This window comes from Lepidochelys kempii, chromosome 25 (genome assembly GCF_965140285.1).
Source record: "Lepidochelys kempii isolate rLepKem1 chromosome 25, rLepKem1.hap1, whole genome shotgun sequence".
NCBI classification, from domain to species: domain Eukaryota; kingdom Metazoa; phylum Chordata; order Testudines; family Cheloniidae; genus Lepidochelys; species Lepidochelys kempii.
Window position 1 is genome coordinate 13,675,134 of NC_136404.1, and position 26,371 is coordinate 13,701,504.

General features: G+C 48.8%; 1 protein-coding gene across 1 annotated transcript; it reads left to right on the forward strand.

Moving 5' to 3' along the window:
• Positions 1-1,681: 1,681 nt before the first annotated feature.
• On the forward strand, positions 1,682-23,467 carry BSG (basigin (Ok blood group)). The gene is made up of 9 exons (XM_073324692.2): positions 1,682-1,757; positions 11,252-11,632; positions 13,316-13,475; positions 16,166-16,254; positions 16,756-16,892; positions 17,094-17,367; positions 19,113-19,137; positions 19,934-19,996; positions 22,264-23,467. The coding sequence occupies exons 1-8, from the start codon at positions 1,682-1,684 to the stop codon at positions 19,989-19,991; spliced, it is 1,200 nt and encodes a 399-aa protein (XP_073180793.2). The 3' UTR covers positions 19,992-19,996; positions 22,264-23,467.
• The last annotated feature ends 2,904 nt before the right edge of the window (positions 23,468-26,371 follow it).

The following is a 26,371-nucleotide window of genomic DNA, read 5'->3' on the forward strand; positions in this document are numbered from 1 at the left end:
GAGTTCTTTTTGCTGATACAGACTAACCCAGCTACCACTCTGAAACCTGTCAACAGTGGTGAGGCCTTTGCTGGAGTATAATGTGCAGCCTTGGCCGCCCCACTTTAGGAAAGACTTGGCCAAATTGGAGGGAGTCCAGAGCAGAGCAACAACAATGATCAAAGGTTTAGAAAACCTGACCTGTGAAGATAGATTAAAAAACTGGGCATGTTTACTCTTGAGAAGAGAAGACTGAGAGGGGATCCGATAACAGTCTGCACATATGTTAAGGACGGTTACAAAGAGGACAGCGATCAATTGTTCTCCATGTCCACAGAAGGTAGGACAAGAAGTAATCAGTTAAAGTTGCAGCAAGGGAACGTTAGGTTAGATATTAGGAAAAACTTTCTAACTATAAGGATAGTTAAGCACTGGAATGGGTTACCAAGAGAGGCTGTGGAATCCCCATCAGTGGAGGTTTTTAAGAACAGCTTAATAAAAATCTGTCAAGGGTTAAATATACCTGGGGGGCTCAACTAGGTGGCCTTTTCCAGCCCCACATTTCTGTGAATCTGTAACAGCACCCGGTACTATTGCCCTAGGTACTACCGTGGTGCAGAGGATGTTCCAGCGGGTAGGACTTTCTGCACTTCCCTTCGGATGAAAGGAGCTAGGTATCAAAGCACCTTATGCAGGCGGGCAATGTTATTGTACCCCCTGTAAAAGGCTAGCAGGCTCTGGCCCTGTATGGGAATGTACAGCTCTTCCATTAAATCAGCCAAGGCTTGTATGGTAAAAGAGGCAGGATAAGTACTGCTGAGCCATAGTGACAAATAGGTCCAATTAGGTGGGACCTGGATATAAAGGCGGGTTAGAGGGTGTTCCTGGAGAGAGCCCCAACCATGCTTCTTCACTTGGCGCTGGTGTCATTGACGAAGCCCAATGGAAGTGAGGGATGGGGAACACACAGGGCGGAGGCGGGGCCTTGCAGAAAGGGGCGGGGCTAGGATGTTTGGTTTTGTGGGATTAGAAGGTTGGCACCCCTAAACCCCTGTCCTGGGGCAAGTGACCAGCCACCTGGCCAGTGATGGAGACAAGCCTGGACACAAGTGTCTGCTCCCTCTGCCCTTCCTCCACCCCCCCCCCGCCTGCCTCCCTCCCTCCCTCCCTCCCTCATCCCCCTGCCCCAGGTCCCTGGGCCCTTCCCCCGTCCTACCTCAACCCCCCCCCACGCCCTTCCCCATTCCCTTTGCCCTTCCCCCCTTCGACTGCCCCCTTTCCCTTTGCCCTCCCGCCTCAACCGCCGCCCGCCCTTCCCCCACCCTGCCTGCCTCCCTCCCTCAACCCCTCCCCCGCAGCAGCCCTTCCTCCCCCCCTCATTTGCACCGCACCCTCTCCCTCGCCCTGCAGGCGCACGTGACTCTCCTCATTCAGCCCCGCCCCGCCCTGCTCCTTGAGGACAGGGCCCGGACGGTCACATGTCCCCTCCCGGATTCCGTCCTTCGCTGTTGTCGAAGGTCAGTGGGCGGAGCGGTGCTCGGCGAGTGGGCGGGGCGTCCCCCCCTCCCCACACTGCTGCGCGCGCGGTGATTGGCCGCCTGGGCGGCGGAGGGGCGGGGCTGGCTGCCGGGGTGTGAGGTGACTTGGCGCGCGCCCGGCGCGGCTTTTGGCGGGGCCGGTGGAGCAGCGAGCGGCGTCGGGGATGGGGGCGGCCGGGGCCACGGGGCTGGTGCTGCTGGGAGCGCTGCTGTGCGCCGCGAGAGGCGCCTCCGGGGCAGGTAGGGGCCGACTGGGACCCCCGCGGGAGGGGGGAGGACTGTGGGGACCCCCGCGGGGGGGGAGATGATCTGGGGGGACGACCCTGCGGTGGGAGGGGGGGACGGGGACCCCCGCGGGGGGGGAGATGATCTGGGGGGGGACGACCCTGCGGTGGGAGGGGGGGACGGGGACCCCCGCGGGGGGGGGAGATGATCTGGGGGGGGACTGGGACACCATGGTTGAAGCCCGTGGCAGACCCTGCGGTGGGAGGGGGGACCACCTGTAAGGGGGAGGGGAGACTGGGACCCCCTGGTGGGCGGCTCATGGGGGACCCTACAGCGGAAGGGGAGGGGGGGAGACTGGGACCCAGAAGGGCAGGAGTGAGATCCAGAGGAAAGGGAGGCTTGTGGGGGGACTTCGCCGGGGTTGGGGGGGAAGCAGACTCGCGGGGTGGTTGTGGGTGAGGAGGAGGCCAGGACTCTGATGAGGGGGACCCCGCTGGTGAGGGGAGACTGGGACACCTCTGGGGGGAGCTCTTGTGGGTGGTGGCAGGTGTTGGAGGGGGAGGCTGGGAACAGAGGGACTGTGGTGAGAAAGTTGGGTATGAGGGGCAGACTAGCTTAAGGCAATTCCCCCACCCTTGCTAAAATAAGGTGGGAACTTCCTCAGTTGGAATACTGAAACCCTGAAGGAGTGGGAGCTTGTCTGGGGCACATGTGAACAGGGGGAGTCCCCCCTGGGGCATGGCACATATGGTCCTTGGGTGAGGGACCTGGCATCCTGGGGGAGGAGACTGGGGGAGCTGCAGCTGGGACTGTTGTGTGTGTCGAGGGCCTATCCCACTCTAGGGTGGGGGCCAGCCAGGAGATGGTATCTGGGACTGTTCCTTACTTTCACCCCAAGATAGGATGTGCCCAAACACAGGGACATCTGGGATGGTTACCCTCTTTCCCTAGGGACATGTACCGCCATTTCCCATGATAAGAGGGTGGGGGTGGGATTAGGGGTGTGGCGGAGACTGCTGTCCCAGGATGGCATCTGAGCTGAGGGAGCGTTGGGAAGCAGGTGTGCATGGTCTCCCCAGGGTGAGCTCTCCCCCTGCGGGTGGTCCGCAGAGTAAGGCTGTCAAGGAAATGGTGGGTGGGATGAGTGGGCTATGTGTAAGACCGTTCCACGCCCCCCCAGAAGTGCTGTGAGCTGCCACTTCTCAGCCCATCATCTCCCCTCGGGAGCATGAGTGTACTTGTTGATGGAAACTCTCCCTTAAAATGTTAATCTATCATTAGCATTTTCTGTTTTTAATGGGAAGCTGGTTTGATGCTCTCTCATTTCTCTGTTTTGTTCATTTTGAAATAAAGCAAAAAATAGAGAGAAAACTAAGGAGGCTCCTTGTTGACAGTCTAGTTACTGTCAGAGCATGAGTTAATCAACTCAAAAGGTTTTTCAATAGTAACTGATCTTCAGACTTTAAAACCCTGTAAATGTGTACATGGGACTTCAGTTGGTAATCTGCTAATGGAGCAATAATTCTGCCATTCTGACATGAATCTGATGAAGTGAGCTGTGGCTCACGAAAGCTGATGCTCAAATAAATTTGTTAGTCTCTAAGGTGCCACAAGTACTCCTTTTCTTTTTGCGGATAGAGACTAACATGGCTGCTACTCTGAAACCTGTAATTCTGCCATATGTATCTCTTAAGTGTTTATAATGTACCAGTAGTACCTAGGAATGCCTGTGTAGTGGCCATGTTAAAGATGTGCACTAGCGTGATGTTGGGCATGGCTAGAAATATGACTGTAAATGAGCCAGGCTTTGGCATTTCCTGCTGCTTTGTGACATTTCAGTTTCCCACCTCTTGTGCTGTTATCAAAGAAGTTTGCTGGATTTATTTACACAGAGCCACGGTTGTGCCTTAGGCCATAGTGGGTTTTAGAGAACAAATAAGACCCAGGACTCTAATTCAAGCCTAACACTGCACAGAGTGATGGGAAATGCTTTGTCCTTCAGGGATTGCTGGGTTGGCTTGCAGTTATGGTGTCTTGCCTATTTCACGCTTGTGTGGCTGTGGGATCTTTGGTCTGTGTGTGGTTTGTCTAAATCATAAATACATTTGGTACCTCATGAAAACTCAGAGGAGGCAAATATATGGGGGAGAGAAATGCATGGATAGCAATATAATGGCTTTGCTCTCACATTGCCCCACAGCAAAACTGCATCTTGTTTACGCAGCAGGATTAAAGGCAGAAAATTGTCTGCGTTTATCTCTCTCGCCCCCTTCCCCCCAAGCCTTCCATCCCCTAAGGCTTGGGACACAGTGTCCAACAAAGTAAACTAGAACAGCTGATGTTCTGGACTACATATGGGTCATTTGCATTCCTCCCTCCCCATGTTGTATGCATCTGTAGTGAGCTTGAATTCTTCTGTAAAGGACTGACACTAACCCTACACTTTAATACCTAGCACTGCTTTTCAAAATTAAGGTAATCTGTGGCTCGCATGTAGTATGTGACCGGCTAATGTTTGTGCTGCTGTATGTAAAGGTCTCATTTCCCATGAGATGCTTCGGAAATCAGAGTTAGGACACTAACACCTCTCCGTTTCGGCCCCTTCTCCTCCTCCTCCTGCCCTAGCAAAGCAGTAAGCTTTGGCTAGCATATATCCTCTCTCCTGCAGATTAATTTGTTCTCTTTCAGGTGCGTCAGAGTACAATGGCCTGGCGAGCAACTGGCGCTTCTAGGCAACCTGTCAGTAGTATCGAACTTTCCTAGCTCGTCTTCTGTAGTCACATGTCTCTCCCTTTGGTCAGTTTACATCTGATTTTTGATGCCAATGTCTTTCTGTGATGTGATTTGTCAAGTATTGGTCTTGCTGTAAACTTGTTCTTTTGCTATTGGGCTTTGTCTGTGCAGCTGTGTTTTTTTGTTTTTTGTTTTTGTTTTTTTGCTTAAATAGAGGTCTCTGTACAGGCAACTTCTTTCCTTCCCTACTCTCCATCAAAACCGCATGCTGTAGCTAACATCTTAACGTCAAGAAGGCTTTGAGGGAGATTCCAATAAACCAGTCCATTCTGCAGAGTGCCCTTAACTATAGTGGGTTTCTGCAATGATATGGATTTTCCTGAGCTTTGTGTTTCCAGCTTCTTCTTTCCCAAGGAATGAGACCATGGGCCACAGTGTCTGATGTCAGCTAGGGTGCCAGCACTAGGCAAAGCCCTGGAAAAAATAGTTTAGTAGGATAATTCAGGCCACTATTTGGGCAGCTCGGTAGCTTGTTGCTCTGAGAACTAACTGTGTGGTGTGTCAGTGTAGTTACATCCTGGCTTCTTTTATTAGAACTTTAAAGGTTACAGAATGAGTCTGGCTCAAAACAGAACCTTTAAATGGAGCTCAGTAACCTTCCATTTATAGCTTGGTTCTGTTAATGGGACTGGGATGAAAAAAATCATTAAAACTTGAAAGCAGCAAATATGGAAATGTCTGACAGGCTGGTTTGCTGGTCTGTAGTGATGAGTGTGTAGATGAGAGAAATGACTCGAAATTCTCAGATCTAACTCATTGATTCGCACAAAAAATTGTAAAAAACTATCGTGACTGCATTGAGAGGACATGGATTTAGCTGCTCTTACAAATTCCAGTAGTACATCTGGGCAAATGCTAACAAGTTTTTTTTCTTTCTATTCAGTTCCTTTATGATTCTGTATGAGGAACTTTCCCTCTTTCTTTATTGAACAAAATTAAGCTCCAAACATTTTATAAGTATGTTAACTTTTTTTAAGAAGTATGGATACTGTACGGAGCCCCCTTGACAATGCCTGGCTGTCCAACCACACTTTATCTTTTCCCTCCTTTGTTGCTGTGAGAGACCCACACAAATAGGAAAATTAAGGGCTATCAATAAACAAAATGAGTGGAAGGGGAAGCAAATATTTTTCCTCTATAATCCCTTAATCATGTGTAATGATAGGTTTAAAAGAAAACAGATTTAGACAAATGAGATTTCTGTATGTTAATGGTGGCTCTTCTTAGAACTTTGCAGTGCCAAGAAATAATTTTTTGGCTATTCTTATTGGAAAGAACAATTGGTGGTCCCCTCCTAAAATCTGGGTCATGCTAATCCCACACAGAGGTATCTTGTGTGCATGCTTGGAACCTGCTGTTCTCTGCCAGATTCATGGGGAAGACTGAGGAATTCTGACTCCCGGGAGTTCTCTCACCTCTCACTTGGGTTACTCATTGGCGCTCCCTGAGGTTCTATAAAACATTCCACTTGGCTTTGGGGGTGTGGAGGCTGTATCCAGAGCCTCCATCAGTAGCTGGAACATTCACATATCATTTCCTAGACTGTGGAACAAGCGTCAACCCTATAAGCAAAGGGGTTTTCAGTGCTGAAAAGACAATATTCTGCTCTGGGAGAGGATGGCTGCTAGGCTTAGCCAAAGGGCGATGGACAGTCAGCTACATGTGCCAGACTGTTATAATGCAGCAGCTCCTCCCTCAGCTCAGAGGGAGTGACTGTTTTTAGATGAAGGTGACTTTCATGTAGAGAACGTTATTTAGCATGTCATGTGTGGTTTTTTCCTGTGGGGCACAGCAGAGTTTGAACAGGCTGTAAAATGGCAGAGTCTCATACACTCGTGAGTTCTCCGTTGTCAGAGAATGTCCTGTCCTTTTGCTTGCTTGTTGCCCCTCCTAGTCCAGGGCCAATGGAAACCAAGCAGTTGACGTTGCTATTCCAGTGAGTTGATGCTTGTTGTACCTGTATGTCCTACAACAGCAGGAACTCTCATCGGCTCCAGGAAATGCCATATGCTCTCTTGGTGGCTGTCTTCTGTTCTAACTCATCCAGTTTGCCCCGGTTAGTGCTCGGAGGAGTTTTTGTTACTTCCATAAGCAATAGGGGCGATACTTGGTTACTGCAAGTACTGAAGGGTGTCACATGAGCAATGCAGACCTGCTGAGCTTCTAGCCTGTTTCAATTGTGAATGAGGGGCCCTGTAACTTAAAGAACAATAGTCGTGGAACCACTTATTTTGTTGAGCACTCTGTAGTCAACTTGGATGTGTAGCAGTAACCTTTATTTTAATGGCCCCCATTAAACCAGGCTGTAGTTAAAATGGGACAGGCTCTCACAGGAATGGTATTCGCTTCCTTGACTCTTCAAAATTAGGTAGTTAAGACTGTTTAATCACAGGCTTGTGATTCAAAGTCAAGCAGTCTTGCAAAATCAAGAGAGATTGCCAGTCACAACACACGAACGTACTTGCCCCTTGTGATCAGGCGAATAAAACCTTGCAAAGCTGTATAAATTACTCTCTACTTATTTAGTAGTAGAAGTGGATCCTCATTAGTTCCTCAGTGCTAGAAGTATGCAAAGCTTGGTGTGTAGAGAGAGTAATATCCTCTGATGCCTTTGTTATATATGCATCTTGTGGAGTCCTTTTGGGGAGGGTGGGGGGAATTCCATTGTACCCACATTCAGGCATCAAAAATGTAGAAGCAGCAAAAATTATTACAAAAATTGCATACAGAAATCATATTAGAAAGATCCCTCTCCCATATAGTCATATACACACACACTCTCTCCCCTCCCCTTTCAGGAGTTTACTTGATTACGTAAAGGCTGAATGGCTGAATTGCGTTCCTGTAGGGAGGCCTGGCAGTACCACCGTTAGCATGCAGGAGAGTTGCGCAGTCTCGAGTGACTGTACAGGATGAATGTGTCATAAGTAACCCTAGGTTTTTGATCGATCTTCCTGAAAACCTCCTGACTCAACGCAGTCGTTTTAGCTGACATCACTCAGTATTTCTGCACTGTCCAAAAATGACTGCTCTAGAAATAGGGTATTTCCTGCAAAGCAACTGATAGACCTTGGCAGAGGTTGGGGGGGAAAGGGGAAGGAATATGTCTATTCTACAGTGGTGCTGCTGTAAGCACCGTAGTATAGACACTTCCTATGTTGACGGAAGGGGTCTTTTCGATCTGTAGTTAATCTGCTTCAGTGGACGAATTCTTCCATTAACCTCGCTGTGTCTACACCGGGTGTTAGGTCAACCTTACCAATGTGCTCGGGGTGTGAAATTTTTCAGCGCCCTGAACAGCGTAGCCAGGTCCATCTAATGTTTTAATTTTAGACCAGGCCTTAAGCAATACTTGCCTCTGAACTGGAACAGTAGCTTCTGACTCCAAACAGTTAACTGATTGTCTGTAAGCCATTTTACAGCCAAATAATCTGGAGCGGTGCGGTATCTGGCAGGTCTGACTGCTGTGAGGCTATTGATTTACAGATCCATCTGTGCAGAGCTGTTTTTCCAGATCTTGGAAAGGGTGAAATAGGTGAATCCTCTGGACTTTGCTACCTTGAGCACAAAGGAAACAAGTAAGTTCAGGCTCCTACCCTCTAAGCACTCCTGGAGTCTATGTAGCCTTGACTTATGTAACCTTACAAAGTTGAGCTTGTCTGTGCTGAGTGAAAATTACTTCATTCTCTGTATCTTGAGTTAGCAAGTCAGTTTCGTGCCTGGGCTGGTGAATTTGCATGACTACTTTACAGAGCTGCTATTAACTCTCACGTTGTAACTGCCCTTTTTTTCTTAGCTGAAATATCTGAAACTGTCCACAATAGGGTGATTAAGAGCAAGTCTGCAAGAATTTCTGAAGCAGAACAGATCAGCTAGCACCGAGAAGGCTGGCAGATGTTGCAGTAATTGGAACGCTGAACAATACCACACAGTCACCGTGACTGGGGTGAAAGCCGGACTTTGGCCAATTCTAAAGTCTGGTCAACTGACTTTGGAATATGTGAAGGCAAGGGCAGAATTTGCACGTCTCACATGCTGGACATGGGGACATGTCTTTTTTTATAAAGCACAGAACTCTCTATACAAAAACTTGTTTGCTACATTATAAATGACTCACTTGCCTGTGTTAGTCACCCTTACTCTGTCTGACTGGGGGCTACTGGATCACTTGTGGACACGGGGTCAATTCCACCCTGGTATGACTAGGTGCAAATGCTGCTTAAGTCTGAGAGCAATATCTGCTTACACCAGGGCTGATTTTTAGCCCGTGGTGTGCTATTGATTGGTTCTAGTTTTAAAGGGGCTTGTGTCCAGCCCTCTTCCCTGAAAAAGGTATTTGCTATGATTCAGGATTCTTTTAGGGATAAAAAGTGGTGAGCAATGTGAATCCTTGGCTTTTGTCCCGACCCCAGATCCTTGAAAAGCTCACATTATGGAGTCTTTAAAAGGTTTTTTTTAGTGTGATAGATTAATACTCAAACGGTGGTCTGAGTTCATAGAACTCTCGCCCTTGTTCTAGCCTTGGTGAAGTCATTCAGTCTTCCTGCCTCGCTTTTCCCAATTGTAACGTAGGGATTAGCTAGTTTGTAGAGTGTTTAGAAGACTTAGCGTGACTGACCAAATTCTACATTAAATTCTTAATCTCATCTAACCTAGAGATGTTTGTTTTTTCTTTTTGATCCAAACATGCTTAAAACTGTGAATACCTGGAATAGCTTGATTAATGCCTGCTTTCCTGGTTATCAAAATAGAGAGTATCTTTTTAATGGCAAATTATGCTTGACGCATTCCCCTGGTTATTTGGGGCACTCGCCAAATCACCTTAAAGGGGATGGGAGGGATTTCAGCTATGTTTGAATTACCCATATGTATGCACATGAGTTTATCTCATGCCTTTGATCCATTTTCCTACCAATCTGTGGTTAATCAAGGGTTTGATCTCTTCTGCTGGCGCTGTGATCCTGCAGCCATCCTCACTTCCATAATAGTCATAACCCACAGGGCTGGGGCTTCTTTGTAGGATCAGCTAGGAGTAGAATCTGGACCGTGATAAGAGAAACCATATCACTGCACATATGCTGTAATAGTAAAAAGAAAATGTAAACAGACGGCTCAGATTAGGGTGTTTGTAGCCTTTCAAATGCAACATAATTCACTAGCCCCGGTACAAAATTTTCTTGCCCATTCTACACCAAAAGGCTAATGTAATAATACATCTCACTTGCCTGTCTGAATAATCACTCTCCAGGTGAGAAGAATTTTGGAAGTCACTTTATAATCAGTTTTGCTAGCTCTAGTGTGGAAGCTGGCAGTGGCATGAGTAGGCTCTTGACTCAGTAAAAGAGACAGTGCCTCTCCTATGATCACCTGAAATCATTTGGGTTTTTTTCCTAATGGAAATGCTGCCACCCCCTACTAAAGCCATCCTGCTATGTAATAGGCTTGTGACACACTGGGTCTAAACTCTGCAGCACGGCTCCCTCACTTAAGTTACATGCAGCAGCACATCGAAACATCTGTGACAGCTTCCAGTAAACTCCCAGAAACATGGGGTGGTTTTGTAACTGAATTAAATATGACAAAGATAATTCACCCAGCCCAGAGGATAGGGCATGGGACTGGAAGCAGGTGACTAGAGTCCTATTCCCAGCTGTGCTACTGAATTTGGCTAGTGATGTTCTCTCTCACCTCCCCCACCCAAAAAAACCTCCAAAACTCTGACGTCTCTTTCCCCATTTGCAAAATGGGGGTGATAATGTGCCTCCCACCTTCAAAGTGCCTTGAGCCTTATGAATGACAGGTGGCTGGAAGCTTTGGGAGGAAGAGTCTTGGCACCCAAGATGCTGATAATTTGGCGCTGGGGAAGGGACTGCCTCTTCCTCTTTACCTCCTGCTTCTGGGCTGGCACAGAGGGGGTCAAACTCTTAATTCCACTGTAACCTTCAGTGCTAGCCAACCAGTTCCTCTCAAAATATCCAGCACTGCATTTAACAGTGAGGGGTAAGCGCACGACTAACAGCAGAGTAGTTAACCGTGTTGTCATTAGGTTCCAGAGTCGGTGTCCTTGCCATCCCAATGGGATAGCTGTTGCCTCCCTCTTCTAGGTTCTCTGCATGCTTGGGCAGATAGCACTGCCTTGGTTTCTCTGTTCACATGTGGGGGATGTCCTTTATAGCTGTAAGGGCTAAAAACTTAGCTGCTTCTCTTAAAAATCAAAGCTCAGATTCTGTGGCTGGGGCGCATTCTGTTGCAAAAAAATATATACCTGGTCCTGCCGGCTCAGTTTCCAAACTATTTAAGAACTCCGACACGCTTCCAGGTTTCTTTCTCTTCCACCCCTATGGCAACACTTACTTACCTCCGTGCTCAACATTAAGTTGACAGGGGCTGGTAGCATTGCTATGTAGGGCAGATGGAGAGTCCTCACATTTGTGCTAGGGTGCGTAAACAGTGGCTGTTGTGTTGCATGCGCCACTCTGAGTAGTGTGTGTGAGCTCCCTGTTCGCTGCTGGTTGGGGGGCTCTGGTTCGGTAGTAGTCTGTAAAATGCAGACGAGCAGAGCTGGTGGAAAGCATTGTTTTGGGTCGCTATATCTAACAGCGTGGCTGGCTATAGCGCACGTGGGGTCGGGGGGAGGTGTGCTTGTCTGAAGCAATAATGTGGTTCACCTTCTTAAAACAGCTAAAATCTGTGTGGCTGAATTCTCTCTTTGCACTAACGCTTTGCACTAATACCTCTCCAACTCGTAGCTGGCTTTATAAAGTCACCACTGTCTCAAAAGAAACTGACCGAGGACAGTGTGGAATTGCACTGCGAGGCTCTTGGCAATCCTATCCCTGAGATCCAATGGTGGTTTGAGGGAGATGAGTGGAACGAGACCTATGCTCAGCTCTGGGATGGCGCACGGCAGGACCGTGTCAAAATCAACGCCACCTATAACCTGCACTCTACCAGCTCCATCTACATCGCAAACCTCACTATCAACGACTCGGGCACATATGAGTGCCGGGCTAGCAACGACCCCGACCGCAACCACTTGTCGAAGAGCCCCAAAGTCAAGTGGATCCGTTCCCAGGCGAACGTTTTTGTCATCGAACGTGAGTGGCCGCACTGAGGCCTTGGCACTTGCTCAGACGCTGTGATGTCTTGAGTGTTTTGCCAGGTCTGTCCCCCGCACTTGTGTCCTATGACTTCCTGAAAACTCTCCTCACCCTCCCATCCTGGCTGTAGAACTGAGAGACTCCTACCCTCCTGTGATCCCCTTCACCGTCCGTGATTTGATCCACAGTGGCCCTGCTCAAAAAGGGTTGTGACTTCCCAACCAAAACACGGTCTGACCATCCTGTACCTTTCAGAGCCCAAAGAACTAGAATGTGCTGCTTGTCCTAAGATACCTCCGGTGTCCCAGTGCTGACTTGCAGAATTCAGTCTTGATTCTGCTGGTAGACTCTGCCTTAACCACCACTGACAAACCAGCCCTTCCCTACAGTTCCTTCCAACTTCTGCTCCTGTGACCAGTCTTGCTTTATGCTTTCTTCCTTGCTAGCAGTACGAGCTGTGGGCATCAAATTATTTTTTAGTTTCTGGTGATACAACCATTTTTGAAACGGCCGTATGTGTCTGTGTGACACTGATAGTGTGACTGTAGTTATCTGTACTGTGGAAGTGACCAAACTTTCTCTCACTTAGAGTTAAAAGTCCAATTTTTGAGCTAGAAGAGATCTTTTCCCTCTCAGTAGCTGAAACTTGGACTAACGCATGGAAATCAAATTTAACCTCACTACTGGTTAAATGATGGTATCTTGGCTCTTGAAATCATTGGAACTAAATGGTTGTAGCATTCACTGTGTATGTTCTAGGTGATGCTAATGTTCTAGTTAATGCAAAGAAATCCAGTGGAAGACAATACTGCTGGAGTAGTTCTTAGCTTTTTTTTTTTTTTTACCATCCTTAGTGCTTTTCAGCCCTGTGTGAAATGTTCCTTCAGAGAGGGGTGGGGTGGGAGAGTAGAAGACCTCATGTTTTATATTGGCTGCTTAATAGTTTCCATTGATTGAACTGGTTTCCCAGAGACTCTTTCCTCTCCCTATGAATAGAATTTTTCCTCTAGTGATCACTTAGCTGTGTGACAACAGGTTAGATCAACTTTCTTGTCAGACTTCGGAGAGTCAGGATCTGATTCTCCTGTTAAACTTGTGTAAATCCACACAAATCAATGAAGCTACACTGATTTCAGATGTGCAGGCTGGATTCCAGTCTCACAGACTTGCATTGTGTTTCCATCCAAAAAAGGGACTGGACTGTGATCCTCTCTGTTCTATCACCAGGTGAAATTAAATCTCTTAAACGCTGACAGATTCCGGTATGAAAAAATGGAGTTAATGATAACACTGCTTATAGAACTGTGCCCTTGTAATTGCTCAAATATGCAATGAAAAACTGTGATGGACTATTAAAAACAACTACTCCTGAGAGCACAGGTGCTCCAAACTGTCTAGAGATGGTTTGGAGAGTGATTCTGCCTTGTTCTGCTAAGGGGTGCGAGGAGAACATAGTTGCCTTTTTGCCAAATGTGATCAAGACTTGGTTGTCTGACTCCTCCTGCACCCTCCCTTGCTGTTGCCATTTATCAGTTACTTATAAGTTGTGGGGGTAAGTGAAAAGCTGGGATGGAGACAGTGAGTGATACAGATGTTTTGTTTTAAAGGTCCTAAGGCAGGGGAAACGGCTGCTGAAATTTATAAATGCCACATGGTAACTTAGGTTTCTTATGAATGCAGATCCCACTGTAGAAACCTCTCCAAATGTGACTTCTGGCTTGGATGTTGAGATTTCCTGTAACATGACCAACCCTCAGTCTCTGATCATGGGCCGTATGTGGAAGAAAGGAGACAAGATCTTGACATCAGATAAGGAAACGTCTGGATATACCTTCTACAAGTAGGTGTCTGAGGGCGTGGGGGAGGGGCAGAAGGAATATTGTTCTTGCTCTGGTCTGTCCCAAGAAAAGTTATATCTAAGGCAGCTGATACTTCAGGTCAGCCAGACCCAAATGGCAATGTTGTGGAACTAACTATGAACATAGGGCAGGTACTTCAGAGAAGGATCCAACCTTGGGGACAATAACAGAATAGGACTATCAGGACTAAGATTCATTGAGGCTCAGGACCCCCTTGTTTGCAGAAAACTTGACCATACTCATGCTATCAAAAAGCCTGCCTTCTAAAGCACTGAGCAGGGAAATTTACTTCTTTTCCCCAACCCCATTACACCCAAGCTCCCTGCCAGTGTGCTCCAGAGAGGAAATTCCTTCCCACTTCTAAACTATAGCAGTACAAGATGTAACATGGCCTCAGGCTATTTACATATCTGGCCTCTCTGACTTTGCATCCCTCCTGAACACGCAGTGGGATGGACTGTCTGGTGATAAAAAACTCTGGAGTTCATGCAACAATTCAAAGGATTGCTGCTGGATTTCCTGGCCTGAAGTGGCAATCGTGAGTGCAGTCGGGGGTGCTCAGATACAGCCCTGGAGTCCTAAAACTTATCCTGAAGGCCAGGAAGTCCTCTGCAGGACTGGGAAAGTTCGGGTGGGATTTTAGTGTTCCAACATTGTATAGAGGTGCTGTGTGTGTCGGGGCCTGAGAGATGAGGTTCTGGTCCCAACTTGGCAACTGTCACATCTCGAACCAATGGAGGGACTTGCCCAGTAGGCGAAAGGCATATTTAAAAGTATGTATTCCAGTGCCCTCAATTCGTTCCTTCTGACTTGTCTGCCTTGTTGACTTTGGGCAGAACCGCGACAGCTAGGTTTCTTGTGATAAGCTTTGGGAAATAGCTTTGATGAAAATCAAGTGTTCGAAGGCACTCAGACAAACCAAGCCAGCATTCCCACTCTCTGGACAGGAAGTGAACGGTCCCGCTGCTGGAGAGGGCCACATGTGGTGCAGGAGACTCCAGGATATGTTTTGTTTGTCTGCACTTGAGTCGGGAAAGATTTTCTTGCGCAGTCCTCCTCTGGTATGCTTCCAGGGTCCTGTCCACTGTCCCCAGAGAGCTGCCCTGCTAGTTACAACGGACCGGGAACTGGAATACCAGCCCCATTGTAACGAGGCTACAAGCTTTCCAGTCTCGTTACCATCAGCCACTGCTGGCACTGGCCCAGCCAGCCAGAGAGGCATCATGTCCTTTTGTACGGCAGAGCTGACGTGCTTCTCTCCCCATAGCAACAGGGAGCTGAACAAGGATTAAAGTATTTCTAACCCAGCCTCCCTCATGTGACCTCAATTCCTTAGCTTGAGTGGCTTTTGGAAGGGGGAAAGCTCCGAGTGCAGCAGAACTAACAAACCGCCCATTGTCTCTGTGCAATAACAGCACTAAAATTCAGCCCCCCGCATTGGGCATCACCACAGTGCAGAATCAAGCGTTTGTTGTGAAGCAGCTGTAATCCATCAAATCCTGTCGCTGCAAACCCCCCAAGACACAAACGGCAGGTTCTGGATTCGGGCGGGATTATTCTGCCCTGATCTGATTTTCTTACTTTTGAAATCCGCTGCATTGCCCCACGTGCAGTCCTGGCTTGGTGGGCATTTCTGAACGGGAACTGAGCAGCCACTTCCCAGTAACTTTTTTTTAAACCCATTGTGCTGCCTCTTTAGCGGTCTGATTTGCAGAGTGGTCACAGGATTGATGTGTCACATGAGAGGTGGGACAGTGTATCTGGAGTCTTGCTAACTTGGTTATTCACTTTTTTTTGTGGTTGCACGTCTTGTGATAGCTTTGTGCCACTGAGTTCATTTTAAGTTAGCCTCTGAGTCCTTTGCTGCTTGAAAGAAAGAGGAGCATGCTGGAGATAGTTTACACTGAATACAACCTCACTTCTGGTGCTTCAGAACTTTGGTTTTGCTGACTAGTTTTGTCCTGTTATTCACAGCTCCACATTAACTGCAGAGTAAAGAAAACTCAGTCTGATTGTAGTGTAGACACATCCTAGGCAATTAGACACCCCAGGCTGAGCTAGCTGACTCAGGCTTGCACGGCTCAGGCTAAGGGGCTAGGATCACCTCGCAATTTTTGAGATCCTGGGTTCCAACGCAAGCCCAAATGTCTACACCATAATCAAAGAGCCTCTCATCCCGAGCCCCATGAGTCTGAGTCAGCTGGCACAGGCCAGCCGTGAGTGTCTAACAGCAGTGTAGACATGCCCTTGGTGGGTGAACGGGGCATAGCTAGGAAGGAGTGGATGGTGGGTTTACAGGTTCATCTGTCTGGGTAGGAACTTAAAACCAAGCAGTCTGGCCTGGGTGGACAATTCTGTGAGTTGACAGACCTTAGGCCCAGTACAGGTTAAGGGCATGGGGGAGCAGGGGAGGGAAGGCTTGTACGGGGGCTTCCGCTAAACATATGGATGGGCTTAAATACTTTTTAGCTCCAATTCAAGTGCCTAAGCAGAAAAGTCAGCCTATGTCTCTTGCCCATAGGTAAAAGGTCAGCCCTGCTGCCTACAGCCTGGAGTTGGCTGTTTCTTTCCAGCCTCTGAACTAATGACAGGATGGTCTCCCTGCTCCTGGTAGTGTGACAGGCCATGACATCCCCTAAATCTCCCTGCTTATGTCCCTTTCTTCTTACAGAATAGGGGAGGTGAATGCAGACAGCTCAGGGGTGTACGAGTGTGTCTTCGAAACAAACCCCCCTGTGAGTAGGACTGTGTACGTGACAGGTAACTATTTTAGTATCTCCTCTTGGGTAAGGGGAGTGGGCAGATGTGCTCTCTCAGCTCTGGCAATTTACAGCTGCTTCTGGTAGTAAATGGGGAAGGAATGGGATAGATTCCTATTAGGCAGCTTCTTCTAGAGTTAGTATCAAGCAGCTTGTAAACGGAACAGTGGCTGCCTGGGGAAGCAGAACCAAAGGTGCATCAACCCTCTGCCTTTCTGAACAAAGGGAATGATCCCCATGGATATATGAACAGGGGATGAAGAGATCTAATAGCTGACCAGGTGGTCTTGAGCCATGAATCTCTCATCGCCTGCTTGGGAAGCACCTTCAAAGCTCAGCCTTCTGAGAGAAGAGCTGGGGGATGGGAGGCAGAGGCCTGTTTCTCAGACTGACGTACAAGCCTATGGCTACTTTGCCCAGGATGCTGGCTCACTGGCCTACAGCACTCGCAGCCCACGCAGGCTGGCCAAATCCCTCTTGTCTGAGCTGCCTTTCTCTGCAGTTAAGCCACACGTGACGGCCTACAAGAAATCCGAGCATGGGAACGAGGGGGACACTGGTATTCTGATCTGCAAGTGTAACTCATATCCTCCTGTTAGTCAGTGGACCTGGTACAAGATCAAAGACGGTGTGAATGAGGTGAGCATCTTGGGGGACCTCTCTTCCTGGAGGAGTGGTGGGGAGGGGGGATAGCTTATCTCTCACCTGGAGCTGTAATCCTCAGGTAGGCAGCTCCAGAGGCGCCTCAGTGAGCGAGGCGGGTCTGTGTGGGGTGGAATAGCTAGTAGTACAGTCATGAGAGGCTGCCCCTGATCGTTGGCTTCCTCCCCCTGCTTCCAGCCCGTCATCAATGGCACAGAGCAGTTCATCATCAAGTCCAGCGGGAACAAGACAGAGCTGCGCGTTGCTAACCTGGACATCGAGAAGGACCCGGGCGAGTATCTCTGCAACGCCACCAACGAGTTGGGCACCGATGGCGCCGTCGTGGGCCTGCGGGTTCGTAGCCGCCTGGCAGCGCTGTGGCCCTTCCTGGGCATTGTGGCCGAGGTGCTGGTTCTTGTCACCATCATCTTCATCTATGAGAAAAGGAGAAAGCCGGATGAGGTTCTTGATGGTAAGGTGCACCTGGGGTCATTGGACTCTGGGGTTTAGGGGTCGTGTCTATCCCAGGAACTCTGCAGCATATGGGTGTAACTGTTCTGATTAGGGTGGGGATGAAAGTGTCTTGATTTCAGAGGGGGCTTCCCCACTTGCAGAGATGCTTCTGGAGGGGTTTCTGATCAGATGTTAAGGGGGAAAACTGCTCTGCTCAGTGCCTCCTGCCCCAGCCAGGGATAGATACGGCCTCTGATTGGAGGTGTTGGCTAAACTCATCCCTGATCATAGCCAGAAGGCTGAGATCCTCCTCATCTCTTCCTAGCACAGTGATGTCATGTCGTAGTAGCCAATCACATTGCAGAGAATAAATTACTCAGCTACTTGTATTGTGGATCATCTGTTTGGAAACCCTTGAGCAGACGTTACCAAGAACTTCTGAAGGGGGGATTATAAATTCCTAAAAACTAGCTGCAGACCAGTCAGTTCTGGCTCTGTAAAAAGATGCCTCAAACTCTGGCCCTCTGATGAAGGGAATTGCAAGAAGCTTATCGTGAGCCAGCGCAAAGGCTTGGCCTGGAAGGTTATGTGATGATGGGTTTCTGGGATGGCGGAGAACATGGCTGTGAGCAATGTCCCTGCTGGCATTATCTTTCCGCTCTCTTCCCTCCTCTGCTGCTGGGTGGGACCTCACATGGTAAGTGGAAGAGACAGCTCCAGCTGTCCCTCTGCATCCGTCCTCTCACCAGCTGCGTGTAATTGCAGTACCCTGAGCCTTACTGCTGGGCAGCACGTGGGGGAAGTGTGGACCATGGAAATGATGGCACGCAGCCCTCTCCTGTTAGAGGGTGGCAGATTCCAATGAACTGGTGAAAGGTCTGAGCAAGTCAGGTGACACCAGAGATGTCTTTCCCTAGTTACAGTGCTGTTGATGTAGCCAGAGCACGGTGTTTGGCAGAATGTTTATAGGGCAGGGGCACAGTACCTCCGATGCTCCCCCCACTTCCGTGAAAGTCTCCTATTTAATTTAATGCAATCTTCGCTTGCTGTCAGGGTCTGTGAATGTCAGTGCTTGGGCTCTGGGACATGCGGCTGGATCAACGGGGCTGCAGTATTTGAGGCAGGAAACAGGTGTAATTGTGGCTCTGCTGCTGACTTAGGCAAGTCGCACCAGCTCTGTGCCAGAGACGAATAATACCTCTTGGGAGTGGCTGGGGATTGGTTTTTTTTAATGCCCAGCACACTGAAGTTGTGAAGGCTGCTTACGCTCCAGCCTTGACTGTTGGTTGGTAAACAGCTGCCCAGCCATTGCTTCACGGATCCCCAGCAGTGTGGCCTTCAGATCCACCTCAGTCACTGTGGTACAAGAATTCCCCTGGGTTGGGGGAGGAGTTTAGTTGTCCTCGGCAGTTATTGGTCCTCAGGGATCCCATAAAGGGACATCCCTGGGACAGCCAAGCCCACTACTTGCCAAAAAACAGGTGACCACCTCGGAAGGATACAGCTCTTGCTGCTTCTGGCCCTTAAATTCACATCCCTATACCCTGGTGAAGTGACAGCTATATTGCCTGTTGGGAGGCTCAGGATGGGATGGCATCTTACCTGTAATCATGCTGCAGCCTCTAGAGAATGGCCTGTTCAGAATGCTGGCTCTTAAGGATCAGGGATCGGTGGCTGGGTGGGGTGTACAGGACGTGATGTTTGGCTAAAGGCTGCATCCTGACCTTTCTTTTTTCTTCTTACCATGCGATCCTGGGCCTGAAGATGATGATGGAGGGTCTGCACCACTGTGAGTACCAACTCTCTTCTTATATGACATGCTGGCACGGATGCAGTGGTGTGCTTTGCATACTTGTGGGCATGAACAAACTGGCTCGTTGCCCTAGTGAAGTGGTTCTCAACCAAGGGTACACATACCCCAGGCGGTACGCAGAGGTTGTCCACTCATCTAGCTATTTGCCTAGTTTTACAACAGGCTGCATAAAAACCACTCGCAAAGTCGGGACAAATTAAAATTTCATACAGACAATGACTTGTTCATACTGTTCTGTATACCGTACACTGAAATGTAAGTATAGTATTTATATTCCAGTGGATTTATTTCATAATTATATGGTAGAAATGAGAAAGTCAGTCATTGTTCAGTACTAGTGTGCTGTAACACTTTTTTGTGTCTGATTTTATAAGCAAGTAGCTCTTAAGTGAGATGAAACCAAGGTGTAAGCAAGACAAATGAGACCCCCTGAAAGGGGTACAGTTGTTTGGAAAGGTTGAGAGCCACTGCCCTAGTGAGCCAACAGGCTACCAGAAACGCCTTCCAATTGCTTGTCATCAGTGTGGTCTTTATTCACGGTGTTCAGTTGGGAACAGTAACTTAGCAGACTTCTTTCATGTTCAGATGGCTCATAACCGTATCCTGCTGTGTCCTGGATGCCTGTCTTTTTACATCTGTCCACTTTAGATCCGTGCTTCATCAGTGGGGGGGGAGTTGGCTCTTAGCTCTCTACGCAGCCAGGCAGTTTCTTCTTTGTTGTGCTAAGAAGTCCTGGCTCTCCTCTCACTGCCTTCTCTCCCACTTTGCCTAGGAAAAGCAACGCCCCAAACCATAAGGACAAGAACGTCCGCCAGAGAAACGCTAACTAGGTCAGGTGAGGCATCTCAGCAACAACCTCAACCCTCAGCTGGCTGCACTTTGCAGAACGCGGTGTGGCTTGCTCTCCCAACCAGTGCTGAGGCATTGCCTCTGGCCCCCAATGCCGCCGGCTGAACTCCTCTTGCTGGAAGCATAGGCTGCTCCAGCCCTGGGTAACGGATTGTGGGGTCTGGCACCACCCATTGGGAGCTAGTGGATGCAGAGGGGCAGCAGCAGCCAAAGCCCCTGACTGAGGGAGGAAATGGGAAACAGTGGGTACTTCCAGCTTCGCAGGGGTCCATGTGCTGGTGATCCGGAGCCATTGTATCAAAGGGACACTGGTTAAAAACAAAAAACAAAAAACCCTTGCCCCTCAATGAATAGCCAAAATCATTAACACTGGGGAAAGGCTCCTGACTTTAGCTCCTTTGCCCAACTGCAGGGCCTCAGGCACTGGTGCGCCTTGCTCTTTCCTGTTCTCTGCCTGTGACATGTCATAGTCTAGTGCCTGGTGGGCTGTAATACTTGGGTCTCATTTTGGTTGTTGGGTTTAGTGTGCACCAGGTGCTGGGCGGCATTGGTGGCCTGTGATTCACAGGCGGTCAGACTAGATGATCTGGTGGTCCCTTCTGGCCTTAAACGGACTCTAACAATCGCCTGTTGTAACAACGCCTGTGCTAGGCACAGTGGCAGAATAACGCAGTCACTGCCCCGAGGAATCGAAGTAGACAAAAGATGGGAGAAAGGATGATCCTCTGTGCCTTCGCTCCCTCTCCAAGATATAGAGACTTAGGCCTTGTCTACACTATGTTGCTGACAAAACAGTGGAGGTGTATACCCAACAAAGCTACTTTTGGCTGTAAAACTCTGCTGTTTTGCCAACAAAATGAAACCACCTCAGCGAGAGGCATAAAGCCTTTTGCCGCGAATTTAAATCGACAAAGCGTCAGCGTAGACAGTGCTGTTTGTTTTGTCCACAGAACTGGCCTTGCCAGGATCCCACAATGCCTGCACTGACCGCTCTGCTCACTGTTTTGATCCCTGCAGGCATGCGCCCCTCCCCTTTCAAAGCTCCTGGGAAGCTGAGCCTGCTGTTCTGCTTGGGGAACAAATTGCAAATCATTAGTGTGGAATGCTCCTGGTCTGCCTTGCACTAGGAACACGGCAGCAGGCAGCCTGCTGCTGCAAGGGGTGTGGGGGGGGGAGGAGGAGGACAGACTGCTGCGCTGATTTGCCATCCTTCAGCACCGACAGCTCACTGAGCTCCTCAGGATGCTGCTCCCAGCGGGAATCACAGAACCATAGGCAGGCAGAGTGGGCTGCTTTGGGAGAGCCTGCTATGCCGAGCAGAGCCAGGGGCTCACGTGTGTGTGTGAGAGGTGGGGGGGGGGGGCATTTCCCCCCTGCCTCAGCATAAGACAGTCAGCCTGCTGTCTCCCCTGCCACACCACTGTCCTCTCCCACCACACACTTCAGTTGAAAAAGCGGCTGACAATCTACTAGGATGCCCTGGCACGAAGGGATTGAGAAACCTGCATCATGTGACGCTGCCCCTGCCCCATGAGGCATTGCAAACCCTTCCCAAAGCACCCTGGAGCCAGTCGCACAGTGGGATCGCTACCCACAGGGCACTGCTTTCTGTCTTGTTGCAAGAGCTGCTTGTGTGGACGCCCTCTGCTGACACAAGGAGCTAGTGTGAACACGCCACCGTGACTTTAATTAAAGTGCCATAACTTTTGCCGACATAACTTTGTAGTGTAGACAAGGCCTTAGGGTGTTTCTGCGCCACGGCTTGGGGGTGCTTCCCAGTGCAAGTGAACCACCATGCGAGCCCATTTTGAACTCGCACGCTAACAATAGCAGCGTGGCTGCAGCAGCCCACACTAGCCACATCAGTATAGAACCAGGGGGGGTTGTATTCCGTTGATTAGCTCGTGCCACTCCGGCCACACTGTTTCTAGCCCACTGGCTCGAGCACCGCTAGTGAGTGTCTGTTTACCCACACTGGAAAGCAGCCTCCCCGCTGCTGTGTAGACGGATCCTAAGTGATTTGCCTGACACCGCGCACACAGAGTGACAGAACTGGACGTCGAGCCTTGATCTCCTGAGTCCCAGTCCAGTGCCTTCCCCGCAAGGCCATCTTCTCTCTGGCTGTACTAGTTAAACCATTGTACTGCCTATGAGTGCAGCACCCCCCGCAGCTGTCTGAAATAACACTGCCTGGGTTGGGGACATCCCAGCAATGGCTAACTGGCTTCTCTCTCTCTCTCTCTCTCCTGTCAGGTGACATGTAGCTGAGAAGATCACCTGGATGTTTTGTTTTGCAAAGTAACACTAAGAATATCCTAGGGCGTCCTTGCAATTCAGTTACTTCACTTTTTAAAGCAACAAACTTAAGTTGTAGCTTCTAAAATACACACTTTTTTTAAAAAAGAGCAGTGGGAGGGTTTTTCTACCTGTGAACATTAGCCCCTTTGTTGCTGGTAGTCTTTGGTCACTGGCGGTCTTTTTTTGTCCTAGATCTCAGTGTTGGTGCAGGGAGGGCGAGGTGGGAGTGTGACTTGTGTGGTGTCTTGCTGACTTTATGCAGTGTGTAAAATTAATCTGGAGAGAAGGTGGTGTGGACGGGAGGGATTGGAGTGTGTCTGCAGACACTGCGCTTCCCCTGAGTCAAAGTGCATCTGTCCACCTTCCCTGATTTCTGGTCGGAGGCCCTGCAGTGAGCTAAAGAGAGAACTGACATCTCCATGTAGGTGAGCGTGAACCTTGGATGCAGTCCGCATGCTGTGTCTTCCCAGGAGCCCTGTCATCCTGCCCTGCTTTGTGCATGTCAGGGAGAAACTGTTTCAATGACCTTTCAGAGGAGACCTGATCCAACCCAAAGGGGTGGGAAGCCAGTTATGCACCAGCTATAAGAGATACTTTACAGAGCTAGGATTGGGTGTTGTATGTGCTCCCACTCAGGAGCACCTCTCTGTGGCACCAAAGGGGGTGTCTGGCTCCTGGGAAATCCTCTGATATTTGCAGGAACTTCCCTCCCCCTTTCCTGCAATTGATCAATGCCATAGCTATTCTCACAGGCTTCCTGTCCCATTGTCTCTCAGCAGGGCTGCTTTATTTACCCTCTTAAACAACAAAGACAACTTAGGGGGTAGCTTTTAAAGCTGGAAACTGAGCAAATGTGACTAGTTAACTTATTTCACACTGTTTTGTTAGTCTCTTTTTAAATGTCTTTACGCTGCGGGGGGCGGGGGGGGGCATCTGAATCTTGGAGTGATTGCAGGGTTCATGTTCAGATCCGCCAGGGAGCAGATTCACTGCATGTTTCCTTGTGCTCGAGTCATCTCAGTGTTTCTCTGTGACTAGGCGCCTGCGAGCGGACGAACGCACCACACAGTCTGTATTCATCACGTATGTTGTTGGGTTAGCATTGAAATATTCCGTCTGTTATCAAACTTCACAAATAAAGATAATTCCTTTTTCTGTTCCCACTTGTGTGGATTCTGATTCCTGCGTTCAGCTCCTGGAAGGCCAGCAGCAATCAGGGCAGGGCAACTCTGCTCTGCAGTGTAATGCACCTTCGGCCTCCATCACTGGCTCCTCTCAGCAGAGATTGCTGTGGTTGGGAGACATGGGGTCAGACCTTGACTTCAGGCTGGTTGGACTTGATTCTCCAAATGCTTATGGCTTGCATTGCATAATCATGCCTAGCTCTTACAGAGTGCTTTTCATTGGTACATCTCAAAGCACTTTGCCAACGGAAGTAAATATTATTCCCCTTTTTATAGATGGGGAAACTGAGGCATATACTGATGAAGAGTAACTTTCCCAAGCTCACCCTACGGGCTAATAGCGGAGCTGGGAATAGAACCTAGGTCTCTTGAGTGCATCTCCTGGGATCCCTTCTGCCACAGGCCCACGTAAGGTGAAGTGTTGGGTTTCTTTTGAGAGGCACATTCTCCCCTGCCTCTTCTGGAACCATGGATCCTACGTGGCCCTCGGAGGGTGACTGAACACTGCGTTGTGGGCGTTATGTATGAGCACAATTCTGATGAGTATGGCTGGAGGCCCCTCTCCATGGATCTGGTACAGTGCCCGCACCGGCAGGGGTCTAGGCTTGCTGCTGTCTCTGTCCTCACCTGGAAGGGTTACTGGGGGTGTGAAGGGGTAGCTGGGACCCATTCAGTCTTTGGCACACCTGAGATTCCATTTATTACCCAGGTGAATGGGTTTTTGTGGACCTGTATTAGAGCCTCAAATGAATCTCAGTTGCAAGTACACATTGTCTGTCCCTACCAAATTCAGCTGGCATGGAAGGGATGCTGCATAAGTGAAGATCATAACTGCTTAAAATCCAGGCCTGCTCCCTTCTCTTGCACCATCCCTCCATAGAAGCTTGATCCGTAATGCATCCAGCAAGCTGAACAACGGGCAAGGAGACATTTTTAGTTTCAGGTTTCACTGCTTGTAAACCAGAAGCTGAGGGGGCTTTGCTGTTCCTTGCCAGATGTGAATTGAGGCTTTCACTGGGATTCCCCTAGCTTGCAATGGTCAATATAGCCTGTATCCTGCCTCTGACAGTGGCTGATAAAGGTGTTTCAAAGGGGATGCTGTTTTTTTTTCCTGTTTGTAGATGCTGTAATCTGAGTCCTGGGCAGCCGTAGATGAATGCTGCTTAAGCAACAAGGGCCCCAGACCCTGAGGGCACAGCTGAGAAGTAGCAGCGTTATGAAGGATTTCAGAGTCGCAGCCATGTTAGTCTGTATCCGCAAAAAGAACAGGAGGACTTGTGGCACCTTAGAGACTAACAAATTTATCTGAGCATAAGCTTTCGTGAGCTACAGCTCACTTCATGGGATGCATGCAGTGGAAAATACAGTGGGGAGATTTTATATACACAGAGAACATGAAACAATGGGTGTTACCATACACACTGTAAGGGGAGTGATCAGATAAGGTGAGCTATTACCAGCTTGGGTGGGGGGGACCTTTTGTAGTGATAATCAAGGTGGGCCATTTCCAGCAGTTGACAATGTGTGATGAACAGGGGGGTGGGGGGGAAATAAGTTTTACTTTGTGTAATGACACATCCACTCCCAGTCTTTAGTCAAGCCTAAGTTAATGGTGTCCAGTTTGCAAATTAATTCCAATTCAGCAGTCTCTTGGTGGAGTCTGTTTTTGAAGTTTTTTGTTGAAGAATTGCAGCTTTTAGGTAATCGATCGAGTGACCAGAGAGATTGAAGTGTTCTCCAACTCGTTTTTGAATGTTATAATTCCTGATGTCTGATTTGTGTCCATTTATTCTTTTACGTAGAGACTGTCCAGTTTGACCAATGTACATGGCAGAGGGGCATTGCTGGCACATGATGGCATATATCACATTGGTGGATGTGCAGGTAAACGAGCCTCTGATAGTGTGGCTGATGTGATTAGCCCTATGATGGTGTCCCCTGAATAGATGTGTGGACACGGTTGGCAACGGGCTTTGTTGCAAGGATAGGTTCCTGGGTTAGTGTTTTTGTTGTGTGGTGTGTGGTTGCTGGTGAATATTTACTTCAAGTTGCGGGGCTGTCTGTAGGCAAGGACTGGCCTGTCTCCCAAGATCTGTGAGAGTGATGGGTCGTCCTTCAGGGTAGGTTGTAGATCCTTGATGATGCGTTGGAGAGGTTTTAGTTGGGGGCTGAAGGTGATGGCTAGTGGCGTTCTGTTATTTTCTTTGTTGGGCCCGTCCTGTAGTAGGTAACTTCTGGGTACTCTTCTGGCTCTGTCAATCTGTTTCTTCACTTCAGCAGGTGGGTAGTGTAGTTGTAAGAACGCTTGATAGAGATCTTGTTAGGTGTTTGTCTCTGTCTGAGGGGTTGGAGCAAATGCGGTTGTATCGTAGAGTGTTATGAAGAGCAGTTAATGGCTCCAGTTTTCCTTGCTGCAATCTCCTACCCAAGCCAGATCTCTAGTAAGCTCTTTGGGGGCAGGGAGTGTCTTTGTACAGTGCCTAGCGCAACAGGATCTTAGGCCATGGCTGGGCTGCTAGGTGCTGCCGTAACACAAATAAGCACCCTTTTCTAGACTTATCCCTTTTTCCTTGTTACAGTGTTTACTTCCTAAGAGTAGCTGGCCTACGGTGCCTTTGGTATCTTAACTTACCACCCCTTCTTGAAAATCTAAAATGAAAGCATAAAGACAGTAGTTTGAAATCCCCTGGGATTAGGGCACCCATGGGTGCTGGGGGCATAACTCCCTTAGACTGGGATTTTCAAAGGCCTGTAAACTTTCCCTTTTGGGCTCTTGGCCTTTCTGAACCTGTGCCAGCTCAGGGCTGGAGGCAGGTGCTGCTGCTGATAAACTTTTTTTCCCCCAGAAGCGAGCGCCTCTTTATTGTGCAAAGCGCTGA